We start from the raw sequence: 16769 nt of genomic DNA, 5'->3' as shown, positions 1-16769 counted from the left end.
TCGGTAAATACGTTTACAATTATTTCGCGTTATTTTCGTGTATCTGTTTAATTAAGTCGTGAATTCGTAAACCTGATGCCTAAAGTTGCTTACGTATGTACAAATCGTACGATATTCTTTGCGACTGCATCTACCATGAAATATTGCCCGCGGCTAATTCAGAAACGGCATTAAACATGGCTAAACCGAAAAAAATTCAATCAATTGCTTGCTGACACAAAACAACTTACAGCGACTGAAATATTGCCGACATCGTCAATCACTCACGTACTCTCAGCATTCTGTTACTATTTAATGCGACAAAACAAGCAAAAACCATCTAAAATTATTCGAACTACATTTCCTAGAGCCTCTATCGTCGAAGCCGACTAATCTCGCAAAATCAACTACATAAATCGAATAATCCACGTTCGGGGGCAAATGGTTTTCGAGGATCGATAAAAATATTTCGAACTGTCATCGTATAGGGTAAAAAGCAGTCGCGGGTTCCTCGTGTATCGCACGACTACGGCCGTGGCTCGTTGAAAAAAGCGAATTACATTAGTGTAGTACACGCGAGAGTCCACTATGTTTTCTGCGACTCGATGACGACCACTCAACTTTCCCAACCTGGGTTAAGCGTCAATTCTTTCCAAGCCTAAAAACCATCCGGACGGCCAACACCATAGATAGATGTCTAGCAACGTTCACGTTCGTCTCTCGATGAGTTCCCAGTAACCGCGAGGTCAACACTCACATCGGGACATGTTTGGTCGATGAGAAAACCGGGCAAGAGGAAAGAAACTTAATGACGGAAGGATCTTGGCCGAATGCGTTTACGTTTGCCACGTACACCTGCGCATACCATCATTTTCTTTCCATCGCAAACGAATTCCCGAAAAAGGATCTCTTAGGTCCGATCAGATGCGAATGCATGTAGATCCGATCGAACGTGGTTCGACATTTGCAAATATGAGATGTACGTACCTACATACGTGTGCATAGAAATAGTATGCATTCGAACATACGTCGTAAATTATAAGTATGTGTGACGTTTAAGATAAGAGACAACGTCAGATATTATTCTGTTTATATTATTGTACGAAACGTCTATTTGGACGCTTACCAATTGATTCTACGTGTAGATTGCAGTAAAGAATATATTAGTTCCTGACAATATAGTTTATGTACATAAAATTAAATGTTGATTTATACTATTTTGCTTCGCGTATTATTCGTTTGAGATAGCGTTGGAAGTTTGCCAGTATTCTCTTTGTAACGGAGCAACGAATATGCATGAAATTCGTGTTATTTCTCTTTTACCAGCCTAAACTTACTATTTTCGTGCTATATAACATTAACTTGTAATGACAATGTTGCTAATCAATACGCTACGATCTTTAATCTTCTAAATTTTAGCGACGTTCGAGATATACGTCGTAGAAATCAACGAATGAAAGAAATCTCTTCGTACAATCTATTTCTTTGATTCTGTTTATAGAAATATGAATACGAAGGTAGAGAATGATGACAAAGAATGGTAAAAAAGTAATCGAAAAGATGGTGTTTAACGGTAAGGGAAAATGAAGAGTAATCGATATTATTACATATATCACAAATGAAATATAATCGGTAATATATAAGAATGCAGCAACTGGTATATGGTATTTAAAGCAATAATTATTTTATAATTATTATAAACTCCAGAATCAATCTGTTTATTATTATATTACTCGATTAATAATTACTACAATTAAGTATACCAACTATTTACGAATAAACCATTGACCATAATAAATCTAACAAAATAAATATACCCAACGTTATTTTATAGATTCCTAAATTTAAAACTTCTGTAACGTACAATGGAACGATAATAAAATTCACGCGTTAAATTTCTCGATAGCTTGGACCTGGAGGCGCATCGAGGCGAAGAAAATCAATCAGTTTATTCTTTTTATTAATCGCATGGCGTCTGCTGTAGGTCTACCAGAGTCCATCGACAGGGATCACGCGACTACGCGAGAGGCTAGAATTAAGTGTCGGGATAATAAGCATGAATGACCCGGCTGTTAGCCAGGTATTTGGTTACCCTGCCCTCAGGGAACATAGGTCAGCACCGTCGTCAGCGATTTTAGGGCGACTCGCCGTACCAAGATGTTGCTGAATCACGCGAGAACGACCGGTCGTACGCGACGTTCGTAAATCAATTTGCTACCCGGTGTTCTGCTCGTGATCCCGTACGATGCTTGCGCTCGCTTTCATCGCGGCAAAATGACATCGTTTAGAAACTTAATCGATACGCCGTGAGAAATGTGTGTTGGATAACATTTTTTGAATTATAAGGTATATGAAAAAATGGATTTTTAGGGAAATTAGAAACTTTTAACGATGGTTCTGTAGTGAATGTAGAGAAATGTTAAAATTTTTGTTCCTTTCACTTTCAAATTTGACGAAATATCGTGATAATAGCTTTTATATAACAATTTAGAGAATTTTTTAATTTTTACTTTCGCAAAATTTTTTATGTAGTTTTCTTTGGCCACCGATATAATTATAGTTTGGTACGTCCGTATGATTTTTGTATCCATTCAACAATAATACCTAAATTTGTCAATTAATTTTCATTGTAAAATATACTCTAATCTTTCTTTCTCTTTTTACGTTAGAGTTTGAAGAAGAGAGATATTTGAATAATTGTTTCTTGAAAGATGAAGGGAAATGTTAAGAGCTTTCCGTAATATCACGAATTAAATCAGAGTTAGAAGGTTAAATTAACTTGATAAGTTTTTCGCCAAAGTTTATTATTACGTCGTTGTATCACGTTAATTAATTGACGAATAAGAAAGACTGGAGAAAACGATCTTCACGCAAACAATGTTCCGCCCCCTTGGCAGATATTTTATATAATAAATGTTATACTTTATATAATCTCGGAAAAGCTTGACATTTTTCAAAACAAAATCTTCCATAAATCGTGAATATTGTCGAAAAATTTGATCACAGACTTGGAAAAGTAGTTACCGCCTCTTCCCCTTTTGTTTTCCCTTTCATCTTCCCTTCTACTTTCCCTTTCATGTTTCCTTTCAATTTCCTTTCACCGTTTCTTAACAGATGAGCATATATCAAAAGATTGACCAATCAGACTAATAAAATGGTCATAAACTGCTTAGTACATTAAATGAATAACCTGTGACAAAACTCTCCATGCCAGAAACATTTGCCTCTCCTATGGAATTTCAGCGCGTCGCTCGTTGTCCCTAATGAGAGTCTAAATATATTCTTAAATCGAAAGTTTTGCAAAACTGCAAAAATATAATTTCAAAATACAACAACACGTTATTTTGTTAATTCGTATGGAGATCAAGCATCGTTTCTTATTATTTTTAGTTGACACTAAAAAAAATTTTCATGACACATTTAACTCAACTACGAATACAAAGAAACATGTAATGCCTAATTGTTTCAAATTACAATTATTACTAGTCTAATCACAGATCAGTTGCGAGAAACAGAAGTAGAACATTCTATCAATTATTTCCAAGATGTTCCCACAAATTACATTAATATAAATCCCATAAATTACGTTATAATCAGCCATACTATTAACATTTAATTTAAAATATTGTAAAATAATATCATTGATCGGATAAAATCGGTATTTGAAGAAAAAATTGACATTGAGATCGAAAATTGACGAATTTTTAGGTACGTCGCAATGTAATCAATATTCTATCAACATTCCGTAATTAATTAATGATCAGATTTCACTATTTTAAACCATATTCGCAACGTCGATTCGATTTCAAGTACAGTGGAGCTTCTCGTATCGGAAAATAGCAGGATAAAAATGATGGGATAATGGAACTTCTGAACAATAGAACAATCACTTTTATCTAATATCACATTTTACTCGTTCAAATAAAAATCAAGAAAATTATCAATTTGTTTCAACATTTCAAGAACCCGTACATTTCTGGCCGCTAAACTGCATTTTCGGCATGAGACAATCGGCATTCCTATCATTTCCATTTGATTTTTATGCTCGAATGTAATGATCATGTAATAATAGTATTTATAACAGAAAAACGCATCTGTTACTAGTAGACATTCTGTTCGGATAACAAAATATTCCAATAGTAGAACGGGAGACTGTACTGTATTTAACAATAAAAAAAAAGTTAGTACATAATCAGATAAAGAATATCTCATAGCCTACTACAAATGGGTTGTCGTTACGCGAGCTATAATTTTATAATCAAAATATATGTTGTCAAAAATAAGCAAGTATCCAGATATCTTTGAGCAACAAGCAACCAGTGGATATCCAAACGAGACCATACCCGATCTGCAAAATGATCCGATAATCGTCAAGCTTCATCCTGCGATCGTTTGGTTTCGCTCACATTTCCCATAATCTTTTGCTCAACTCTCAGCCCAGAAATCATCTTGTTGCGGATGAATCTTGGTAACAGTGAAAGAAGGTGGCAACCATGAAAGGTCCCGTTTGTTACGTGGCATCGGCATCCGATCTCGACGATGAGAAAAGAGCAACACAGTTGAGCATGAGCAGCCGCTTTTGCGCAATTTCCCTGTGGCCAGTGCCTCGTACAAGCGGCGACGTTAATAAGGTGTTAGCCGAGCTCGCGCATAATCGAGGAACACGGAGCATAGGATACGACGACGTTGCAACAAAGCGACGGTGACGGGTGCAGACGAGCCATATCCGGGACGTCGGCCAATAAAATTAATCGCTTTTGCTACATCGCCTGAATAATTTATGCTCGCTGCCGTGTCTAGGAATTGGCCGATCATCGTTCGGGACGTCGTCCGTTCCGCTTGCGACATACACGGTCTTCATGGAACACCGAGGCCTCATTTGTATTCGTCACCACCACGAAAAATCATCTAGCCATCGACTTGATTGTTTTTTTGGATGACGACTCCAAGTAAAGATCAACGGACGACTCGAAATACAGATCGAAGATCAATGACTTCGATCAACGGCTGAGAATTTGACGAACAAGATTTATGAACTCTAGTACGCTATATTTGAAACTTGAAGTAAAGAAGAGGAAAGGTAAAGTACGACCACCGCTTAGGTATTCGAAAATTTAGAAATCTTGTTATTTGTTTGGAAGTGTAATCTTTGGAACAACGAGATAAAGGGAAGATCATCCTCGATAGCGAAGAATCGAAGATCTGTGAGAACAAGATTCGTGAATTTTAATATGTATGTAGGAACATTGAGCATAATCGAGAGAAATTCATTTGCGTCTACAACGATGAGTCAGAAGCTTGAGAATTCGAAAGTTTTACGATATTTAATATAGTTTCCAAAGTTAGGGTAAAGACAAAATCGATGCTCGCGATGACTTGAAAAATTAAACAATACTATTTAATACAACGCGCAGGAAATTTATTAATATTTACGTGAACGTGTTAGAAGTTTGCAATATGGAATTTGTAAAATGTTGTGTTGTTTGAAATATTAATGTTTTCGAAGTTATACCGCAATAAACCAAACTCTCGTAAACTTAGATTCTAGAAACAAACTTTTCACAAATTTAACCAGATAACAAACTATTCTGTTGATTTAACTATTGCACAAAGTTTCTTGGAACTTCTTGTGCAACCAGTACGAGTCTAGGATGGTACTTTTGCGGATCATTCACTTAGAACTGATGTCTTTTTTTATCCTGAAAGTATCGCGATGGCCGCATGTCGTTGGCTCGTAAAAGCTGTCTACGTGCCAATTGGAAGATGCTTCCGTTTAACGTCTTCGTTGTTAGACAACAATGCTTCCTTCAGTCGTGGTATGCATTATTCAACGCATCAGGAAATCTGCTTCAGCACTTGAAGAGATTGACTCTTCCTCCGTAGATCGTTTCCATTTTCTGGGTATTTTTCATATATTATCGAATCGAAGATACAAATAAGTTACGTTCGTTGAACGTTGTTGGTATTTTAATCATTTCGCTTTTCTAGTAAATTGACGATACGATGATATGATATCGATACATGGAATATAAATTGGAAATCAGAAAATTTTCAAAAATTAGTTGATAAGGTTCGCTTTACGACGAATACGTACGTAAAGTTTTGCAATATTGAAATATACCTCGTAAGAAATTATTTGCTGCCATGCGATGCAAATTTCATCGACAGTAAATGCATTCTACTTGTAACGTAACAGGTCGATGGGTAATAAATAGCATTTCATTTCTACATAAGGAATTTCATTTACTTCTTATCATAAGCGAAGAAGGTATTTCACCTTATGCAAGAAAGATTATAAATATTTTCAATCTCTATCAGCATTTCTTCCACTTTTAAGGCTATCCAACACTCTCTCAACGCAAGATTCTTTTCTATCATATTGTTACAAATAAAGGAACAAGTCAAGATGCGTATGAAATACCAACTTCAAAGTGGCTTTACCTCACAAAACTCATTTTCATTTTAACTCATTTTAACAACAAAAATCATAGATCGTTTCCATCACTTTCTGTTCACGGCGAAATGAACGCCACTATACAGGATCCTCCAAAAGTCCTGTAACGGTTAAATATCCCAAAAACAAAAGCATTTTTGAAAAAAAAAAAAATGTTTCAGACGACAGTTTTCAAACCTTAAAAGTTGTGTTGCATGGTCATATCTGTTAGAGTTTGAGCCAAGGATCAAGCCCACGTAGAGGTTAAAATGATTTTTTTAATGGTATATCCTATTTTTTGTCACACAATGTTAGAGCAGGCGGCGAGATCTTCCAAAACACTGGTTGATGACTTTCTCTTGATAAAAATTATCTGAGTTACAAGCATCGAAAGAGGTAGTGACGTCGGCATTAGCATTATGCAGGATGTATCGCGTGGACGTTGCGTATTTTACACCTCTTTGTATGTATGGCATGAGTCTGTATCGTTGTGCTTTGTATGTGTTTGGTTGAGTGGTGCTTAATTAATGAGACGTTCAATCTGATGTCTATCGACTGTTTGACGATCCCTTCGATGCTACATACAAAATTATCGACTACATTTATTGTAGTAAGATCTTTTGAAAAGATCTCCAGTCGTCAGCTTTAACTGTACATGATAGAAAGTAGGCTGTATCATTAACGAAAATCACGTTAACCTGGACCTGAGTTTGATCCTACCATTCAAGGTCAGACGAGTATGACCATTCGGTAGAACTTTCAAGACCTTAAAACTCTCGTTTCAAACATTTTTGTCAAAAATACATTGTTTTTCAGGTAATTGTCCGTCCCAGGACTTATGGAAGACCTTGTATAACTTCCCCTTCAACGAAAAAAGGTATCCAACGTTAAGAACGCGTCGACGATCGCGAGGTGATTTCGCGCGATGTTTCAGAAATTCCATCCGGCTGTTAGCGAGATATTTATGCCGAATAGCCGGCACCTGGGCCATCAAAGTTCGTAAATATGCCATCGATCGCAGATTGAACGTCCCTGGCGCGGCGATGGTAAACAGCGAAGATCGTCGAACCTATCCAACCGAAGAGTAAAATAAAATTCAATTAACACGGTTGCGGCAGGGTAATTTCAGAGGCGCTGCAACCGCGTCTTTGTTGCCGCATTAGCCAACGATGGCGGCCCATCTTCCTTGAGTCTATCTGGTTTCCTCGGCTCGTATCATCGACGACGTGTTTTGCTGCCTTTGAATCGGCCAAGTATTACAAACACCTGCCGCAATTTACTGTAATCCGCGTGCAGTGGTACGTCTGTTTTCCACGTCATCAGCGTTAACGGACGTTTCGCGGTTGAAGCGCGAAGAGAAACCGGTTTTCCCTTATTTTAACCGCCTCGAGTCTTCTATATTATATACTACTGTTGTGTATATATAAACATATATGTATATATATGTGTATATATATATGTATATGCGACTATGCGTCGCGTATATCTCACGAACACCGCATCAGTGGTGTAATTATAACATTACTGGGATTTAGCGGCGCGCGATCGGTAGTGGCCGCTTGTTGGAAGGCCGTCGCGCTTTGATACAGAGTTGATGCGTGTTTAGCCGGTTAACCTTTCGCAAGTTATGCCATTTTGATGCATTGGTAGCTTGTTTCGCCGTGGAGGATCGTGTTTTCCACCGTGGAAGTGGTAGCTAAGCCAATGTCTTTATTACTATAAACGAATTGTAATCTTGTTGCTTCGTTTTATCCTTAATTAGTTTTGAATTGCTTCAGCTATTTTATCTCTACTTGTTAATACGATAATACGACCATTGTAATTGTTTCGTTCTTAAGAAGCGTATAGGGAAACGAAGTTTTTCTAATGTTACGGAAGACGCGAGAATGATCGTAGCCGTAGAAAGTAGATCTTTTTATTTTCAAACAATCCGCGTAATTTTCTTTGTATTCTTTGCTTTTGGAAAGACTGTTCCTAAATTTTGTGAGAGTAAAATTTGTCTTTATAATCTGGACTTTCTAGCGTTAGCCTCTAGCTAGTGTTAGTTTCTAGTTTGTGCACTTTTTGTTTTAATACGCAGGGGTGTGAACTTTCATCATTTTCCCTAGCAAACACAACGTTCTTTCTAGAACGAGAATATTTCTTTTGATCTTCTACTTGAAAAATATAACGTTGGTTATTTTCCTCCGAACCAAGTACTTCCTGACCCTCGATCCTTCTAAGCTATTTCCAGTTTTTCTTTGCTATAGTCTCTATATAAAATAATGAAATGGTACTGAACTGAACTTCAAGTATCATTTCTTCGGATACATAAAAAGCTAATACTCGAGCGCTTCACCAAATCTCTTCTCAGTGGATTTATTCGTTTCATTGTACAGATGACTACATTGGTAGATTGGAAAGATCTTCTCTTCTACTTCATTGCATAACAGCTATATTGTACATTGATATATTGCTTTTCAGTAGATATTACGCTCATCAACCTCAGCACACGTAAATTATAATCGACATAAGTGCAAGTCTATCAATAATTATCCAACGCACAGTGTTCGACGATTAATTGCTTCAGTCGAGCGTTAACACGTTCGTTGTATACGATTCGAATTCGACTACGTAAGAAGGATGATACGTACACCAAGTAAGTAAACGAGGAATGTGGGCGATCATTTCATTTGTGGTAAAAAATGGCGAGAACAAAAGTGGAACGACGTACGAGTCTCTCGAGATCCAAACTGATCAACTCGACGTTTTATTAATTTTCCAACTTCGTTGTTACGCAATTTTAACGCTCAATCGTGAAAAGACAAATATCACACTAACACAATAATGATGAAAGGACAAATATCAAGCTAACACAACGATCGTGAAAAGAAAAATATCACGACTAACTTTAAAATAATTCATACAAAGGATATGTTTCAAAATGATTTATCAACAATGATTTATCAACGCGTAAATAACATTACGGTTACTGCTAATCCAAGGTCCAGCTGATTATATACATGCGACCATAACTTATAAAGGATGACACACGTCCTTAAAAACGGAGAAAAGAAAATGAAAGAGAAAAAGATGTGCAAACAACAAGCGTCGAGAAAATACTGAAATAACCGTAGGAAATGGCTCGTGACTGAAAAATGCGTTCAATTTTCCACGAATTCTGTCATTACTCCGGGGTGAGATTCGTCGAGAGGAGAGTTTCTGTGTAACCTGGCTACGGTAGCCATTACGAACAGGATTAGCCGTTAAAGAGGCAGCGTTTAGCAGCGCACTCATAAATCACGTGGAAGCGACAAGCAATTATAATAACTATCGTCGGCTATAGACGCATAAATAAAATAGTAGAACCCCTCGGCTAGGTAATGAGGCGTGCGAAACGGGATGCGAACCAGTTTCTCGACTCGTTAATCGCGACACGGGCAAACAGGGAAAGGTACTTTCACGGAAAAGATCGTCGCAACCGACGAATATTCATCGAGTGTCATTTTTTTTTTTTCAAAAACAGCACGGATATTAATTCCATATTTTGAGAAATTGGAAGCAATCGGTTCAATAAATTTGTTACGCCGGTCGATAAATTACGAGCAACCCTCAAAAGACGATTATTAATTTGTTCGAAAAATGCATATAAACTCCGTAAAAAATATTTTGTACAGAGAAATGGAGAAATAGAGAAAAAGAGAGAGAGAGAGATAAATTCGTTAAGGTGGTCTAAGAATTACAATGGGAAATCAAATAATAATTATTAATTTCGAAAAATTCATAGTGTCTCTGACAGTCGATTTATGCTATCATATACTGTATGTTATGTTGTCTACTATGTATTTTTGCAAAATATTACTTCATAAGAAGGTTGCTTACAACTGTAATTAACGTCTAACTAGCCATTAATTAACATAGTTACTTAATCGAGCCAAGTGACCCAAAGTAAATAAGGACTTCAACGATTATATTGGCTGTAAACTGGTTTGTATTCTTATCTTATAACATAGTAACCGCAAGACCATTACCGCGTTTGATAGTTCAAGATATTATAACTTTTTAATAAAGTTTTAAATCACCTATGTTTATGTTGCATTTTTCGTTTAATAATATCTATAAAATACGCTAACAAAGTTCGATTATTAAACGTTAGGTCAGTTATTAACCTATCAGCCATTGAATTGGAAATACTAACAACTCGATAAAAATCACAAATGAAAGTTCAGAATTCTTTTAATAATTTAATTCAATAAAAATAGCCACAGAATACTATCCTTATATTATCTTCCACACTGATCGTAAAGTAAAATTAGAAATAAATATCTTTCCACTAAATCATTGAAATCGTTTAGAAGAACAATCCAAAGAATGCTCTTCTTACGAAGTGAAATTAGAAATAAGTAGCTATTCGTTAAATCACTTAAGACCATTGAAAAAAAAAGAAAGAAAAACAGTTCAAAGAGTGCTACCAGTGTTTAAAGTTACTCGTCGCTCGAGTCTCATATTGGATCGCTAATCGCGTCTCAACGCCAACTAATAATTCGGTCAAGTATTTTGAAATGCCAATGGTAATTGCTGCTCGCTTGTCCATGCATAATAGTTTTTATAGTTCCATTAATTTCGCCGCAGTGTGTCGTCGCTCATGAAAGGACGCCTTTAGTTTTTAATATGAATGTTGCGATGATTGGCAGATCGATTCATACGAGCGTGAATTAGAGACAATATTTTATTGCAACGCGGCTTCTCCAGCGATACGTTATTGCTTCATAAACGATGATTCCTGATCTTTAACCGTGCTCCCGCAATCATTCCGAGTACGAGCCGGTGTTATTTACGGGCCACATAAATGCCAATTACGTATCAAGGCTCATAATGTGCATAGTCTGATAAAAATTCGATTCATCCCGCACGTTTGAAAAAGGGTTGGTATAAAAGATAAATTATGATGAAACGTTTTGTAGGTACTTGTCCGATGTATGCACCTTAATGACTTGTTTATTATTTCGTTATTACTACGCTATTTCAAAATAACATTTGATTAATATGTATATTACATGAATTATATATAGTAAACATTCTATTATACAAGTATAATATTCATACGATATTCAATACATATTTAATTCCTTACGCTATCATAATATCGTATATCGTGTGCTCGGATGAAATTGAAATTTTTCTATTTTTAATTCCAGTGGAAGTACAATGGTGTCGAAGTGGAAACATTTGCACATTGAAATGTTAAGATAACAAGGTATTGGAATAGTGAAACCTTTACGCAATGAAAGTTCACACAGTACTGTCTTATTGTATCAATAAAGATATAAACACACCCAGCATAAGCTGCTTATAGATGAATAGTAAGTTTAAAACAATTCGCGTCAATGAATCATAAGCCATTCCCATTGTGTGTCTCAGAAAATATTGTACATTCTGAAACTCTAATTTGCTCAGATATAATGAATGAGAAAAAATGAAACTCGAATGAAAAATATATCATCTTAACCGATGTAAAAGTATATTCTAAATGGCGTAAATATAGAAATGTACTTCACTGTAATAAACATTTCGAAAGCGAATAACAGTTACGGCGGAATGGACTTAACCTATTAAGCAGTTTAACGTATAATTAATAACCAAGAATATCCTTGGATAAATATATCATTACGCTTGAAATATTCACAAGTCACCATTAGTTACGTTAGCAAGTTGACTGCCACGGTGATCATCGGCAATCCGAGTTCGCTAAACTCGTTAGAACGATTAAAATAAGATAAACTTTATTAACTAAAAAATGTTCAACGATGATATAGATGACGTTGCCACAAGAAAAATATGCAAATACGGTATAATATTTTGGAAAAATTAAATGTTACGGTATATTTCGATCTACTGTGACCCTCGAGATAAAATGTATAAAATTCACATGACTTCAAAGCTTTACATTCTCGAGCCATCAGTCGATTCTCCCCAAAGATACGCCTAATTTCCAATCCTATTATCCAGAAACTACAGTTTTATCGATCGACTAGCACAAATTTCTTTCAATCGAGCACAAGTATAACACAATTACGATGCAACAGCACGTGTCATCGAATGTTTGCCAGGGAACCACCGCGAGGTAGGATCGTTGCCCTGTCAGCCCCTGTTATACAGCACGAGATTAGCGATAACGTGACTATGTTCTGTCACCTAAAGCACATATACCAGCCGAGTTCCCGGAACGATGCTCCACGTAGTACTTCGTTCCTGGTAAAAACGCATTAATTAGATTTCCACTTAGCTGCCCTTCCTACGTTGCTATCCAAAGCGAAGCCTGTAAAGCCTCAAGGTCGCGGATACCTCATCGACGCTGGAATTCGAGCCGAGTTTCGAATTTCGAAGCGGAATGAACGCGAGTAGCTAGTTCAAGCAAAGAGGTGAAAAAGAGAGGAAAAAAAGAATTGAATTGAAGATTCGAAGAAGAAGAGCAAGAGACGTTGAAGTAGACGTTGCAGGGAGTAGAGAAACTTGGTGAAAGATGTGGATGAATAAAGTCGATTGCGCGGAAGATACAAAACTGAAGTAATTAAGAAACTGATAGATGACATAGGTAGCATAAAAGGAGATTTTAGTAATTATTTATAGAGCGGTGACCTCACCTATCTCAATGATCTTGAAATATGTCCTTGGTGCTAACATTCTGTACAATTTTTCTCTGTATGTGTTAACGTCGCTTGGTTTTGCTCTTCGAGATATTCGCAAAAATCTTCAGTTCAATCTACGTCACGGTCACACTTCGTTCTGAAGTAGACAGACGCCTCACGGCGTCCATATTTTCGCGTAGTTCGACCTAACTTATTTTCGATAATCATTTTCAACATTTTCTACATTTCGTGTAGGAAAGAAAAATCAATGGGATAAGTTCGAATGAGATAATTATTGCTACCTACCTCGCGCTACTGTGAGATAATTTAAGGTGTTACACAATAAGACAGACACGATTCGTATTAAGCTTTATGTTATCTCGGCGTTATTCAAAATTGGAAACACTTGAACTATGACATTGAAGAAAGCGACTATTCGATTATCAAAATCATACTGTCGTCGAACCAGAAGCCTCTACATATGTCAGAAACTACAGCTGGATGATACCTATAGGGGAAGATTGATCAGAATGTTGATCTTGACGATATATTTCAAGATCATTGAAATCGGAAGTTCGTTCGCTTTGTAAATAAATTACCGAGATTTTTAATAAAATCCTTGTCATCGAGCGTAATGTAGTTGGCGTTTACAATTGTAGTTTTATTTCAGAATGGCGCTACAAGCTAAAATAAATTATTCCAGCGTTTGTGACTTCTTTCTTTATATTTCGCATGAGATTTACGTCCATTTTAATTAGACACTGGCATTCAATCTTTTTACACTGAAATCCTTTAGCTATTTGAATTTCTGAATTGAAGATGATAGTGGATAATTGTAAAAAAGAGAAACTAAAGAGGAAAATAAAGGAATAATAGAACAAAGAACGAGAAGTAACATCGCTGAAGAAACGAAACTGAAAAAGTTCTATCTTTGAAGAGAAAGAAAAATTCTGTAGAAAAGGGAGAAACAGAAAGATCGAAGAGAAAATGGGGATAGGGAACATAAAAGAGAAATACTACGTAAAAAGTTGCAAAATAAAATCGCAAGAAGAAGACAAACTGGTAGCAAAAGGCGAGTACAATAAAAATGTAAAGATACAAAGAGCAACCGTAAATTGGGGGAAGGAAAAGTAAATTAGCGAATCTATTTCTGTCAGCAAGAGAAGTACAAGAGAAGTACAAGAGAAGGAAATGGACGGTTCAATTGCAAAAGCAAATAACGAGAAAAAATTCATTAAGAGAACGCGAATCAGATCGTACGAAGAGCGCACAGAATTGATCACCGAAATGATAAAAATATAGAAAAACAAACAGATAGAAGGAATTACAGAAATAAAAGAGGAAGCAAATACAAGAAGGCAGACTTCTCTCTGAGAAGGGGAGAACAAAGAACATGCGAAGTAGCCGGGAACGACCAGGAACGATAGAAAAGGAATATGAAACAACCAAAAAAGGATTTTCACAATTTAAATATGGAATATATATTTATGCAAACACATAAAATCATTTGTAGCTTCCAATTGGAAAATTACCGGCAGTCGTACAACAAACGTATTCGAAATTACTCGTGTGGAAATTATTCAAAAATAAAGAAATACTCCTGAAACCTAATAGTTGACTTCTTGCGTCCATTACGCGATTAAGCATAAGAGAAAAAGGAGAGCTGCAGACGGGAACGAAACGCGTGGAGAGGGCAAGGAGCCACAGGGAAGGAAAGAAAAAACATGGAAAGACCGCAGAATGTGAAAAACGAACGAGCAAAACCCGGCGTAAAAATACGCGGAGGTGAAAGAAGAAAGCGAAAGCACGGCAAAAAGCGACCGATGCAACAGCTAAGAGGAGGGAACGAAACAAAAGCAACAACTTAACATGCACGGTGAAGGAATTAAAAGAAGTAAGAATACAAGAACTCGAAGTGAAGGGCCTGAGGAGAAGTGGACGAGGAAGAAGACGAAGCGGAGGAAGAAGCAGAAGTGGCAGAACAAAGGGAAGAAAGGTACAAAATAAACAACTTTGACCAAGTGGAATAAGAAGTGAAAGTACAAGATAACGTATCTAACAGGCAGAAGAATAATATAAAAAGAAGCGACTATCAAAAGCGAATAAGAGAATGAAATAAAAGAGTAAGATAGAAAGAAAGAATGAGAAGATCGAGGCTAGAGAGAGTACGTAAATGGGGCCAAAAGTACATAGTGCGGATCGCGGACCGCCATAACCTTTTATCAGTTATCTAATTAGCCGTTGCATTTAATTAGCGACCCGAGAAGAGGGCCGAGGGAGATAGAGCAGGCAGCGCGCGAGACCGACGTACGGTTCTCTGCACAGTCGTACGTAATTTTAATCGGTGTTCACGTCAGATAACGACGGGTCGACGGATGAGCCGGCATTCGCCGCGTTTGCAATTAGCCGTGTTTTTATTTATTCGAGTATCTGGCTCCTATTGCGCCGCGTACTGACCGCCAGAAAGAGAACCAGACATCAGGAAAGGTTTCTCGAGTACATGTCTTCTTTGATTTCGAAAGATCCTCTGATTACAGCGTTGTTCGTTTTTTGTTTTCGATTCAAACTTTTTAGTGTTATTACGCAGGTTGCTTGGTAGGATGATGACGATTAATTAAAAGTAAAGATTAATAGTTGGAGAAATTGTTTGAAGTAATTGCACGGGGGTGACTTGTGAGAATGAACGAGCGTACTTATGGAAATACGTATATCTACATTGATCGATTTCCTATCTTGTATTTTGATCGATTCTCTAAATAAATCTAATTCTTCCAGTTTTTCTGCTTTCTCATATCTGGAGGAAGTAGAAATTCAACTACTGTATAATATAGATATAACCACAAGATACGGTATTCTACGGAACTTTAGTTGGTGATACGATCCAAAAAGATAGGATAACAATCAAAATTTCCGTCACTGAGTCTCATCTTTGAGGTTTCAATCAAAGAATATTAGGATATTCTCGGGTAGACTGTTCGATTATCACCAACTTTTATTTCAATTCTTAATTTTTATATTGTTTCAATACCATACTTTATCTCCAAGATTTAGATATACAATATATTTTAACGAATTCACGAAAAAGTTCGCGCATTTCGTTGTTGGCACGAATTACAAAATCCTCTACATCTACAACCTTGCATGAAATTTCACGGAATGCAAACCTTGCGATGAACCAACTTCGAGAACGCAACCTCTTTCATCGTTATCATTCCAAAGGCATCGTTCGATTTGGTAACGCGAACACGCGTAAAGAATAGAACGATCCATCGCGAATCCAGCACGATGGACGCGATTGTTACTCGTTCGAAGCAAAAAGAAAACGTTTATGTAACGATGGATGACTTACCTTCGCCGGATCCTCGATGAAGCTGCCGATGGTCATCACGTGTAGGGTAATCTCGCGCGTGTTTTCCAACTCCTCGAGAGCAGCGTAGAGACCCTCGCTGACGAAATAGGGCTCGGGGCACGTGAGCCTGTAAACGATCGGCAAATTAGATAATGAACAGGAATGCGTCAAGATGCATCCGTCGATGGCGAAACCGCTATGGACTAGGCTAAACTCTTCTCTACGTACAACCCCGAACGTATGTACGTACGTTGGATAACGTAATTAGCGTTATGTAAGCGGTCGAGCGAGTTTGCTTCTTGCGAGGTTCATTAATGGGACGCTATTGGAATAACGAAATACGTTCTTTATTGTTTCATGTAAAAGTTACTGTTAGAATGACTCGAAGGGATTTGCTGTT

General features: G+C 36.9%; 1 protein-coding gene across 1 annotated transcript in view; it reads right to left on the bottom strand.

The window, feature by feature from the left end:
• Window positions 1–16504, bottom strand: part of LOC126870707 (UPF0489 protein C5orf22 homolog) — a 419981-nt gene extending 403477 nt beyond the window's left edge. Inside the window, exon 1 of the mRNA XM_050628660.1 lies at window positions 16370–16504. Within this exon, the coding sequence (XP_050484617.1) occupies window positions 16370–16405 (36 nt within the window). The 5' untranslated portion in view covers window positions 16406–16504. The remainder of the gene's footprint in view (window positions 1–16369) is intronic.
• Window positions 16505–16769: the final 265 nt, after the last annotated feature.

The sequence above is a fragment of the Bombus huntii genome, chromosome 1 (assembly GCF_024542735.1).
Source record: "Bombus huntii isolate Logan2020A chromosome 1, iyBomHunt1.1, whole genome shotgun sequence".
NCBI lineage: Eukaryota > Metazoa > Arthropoda > Insecta > Hymenoptera > Apidae > Bombus > Bombus huntii.
Note: the sequence above shows the minus strand (reverse complement) of the source record. Positions and strands in the feature narration are given on the sequence as shown.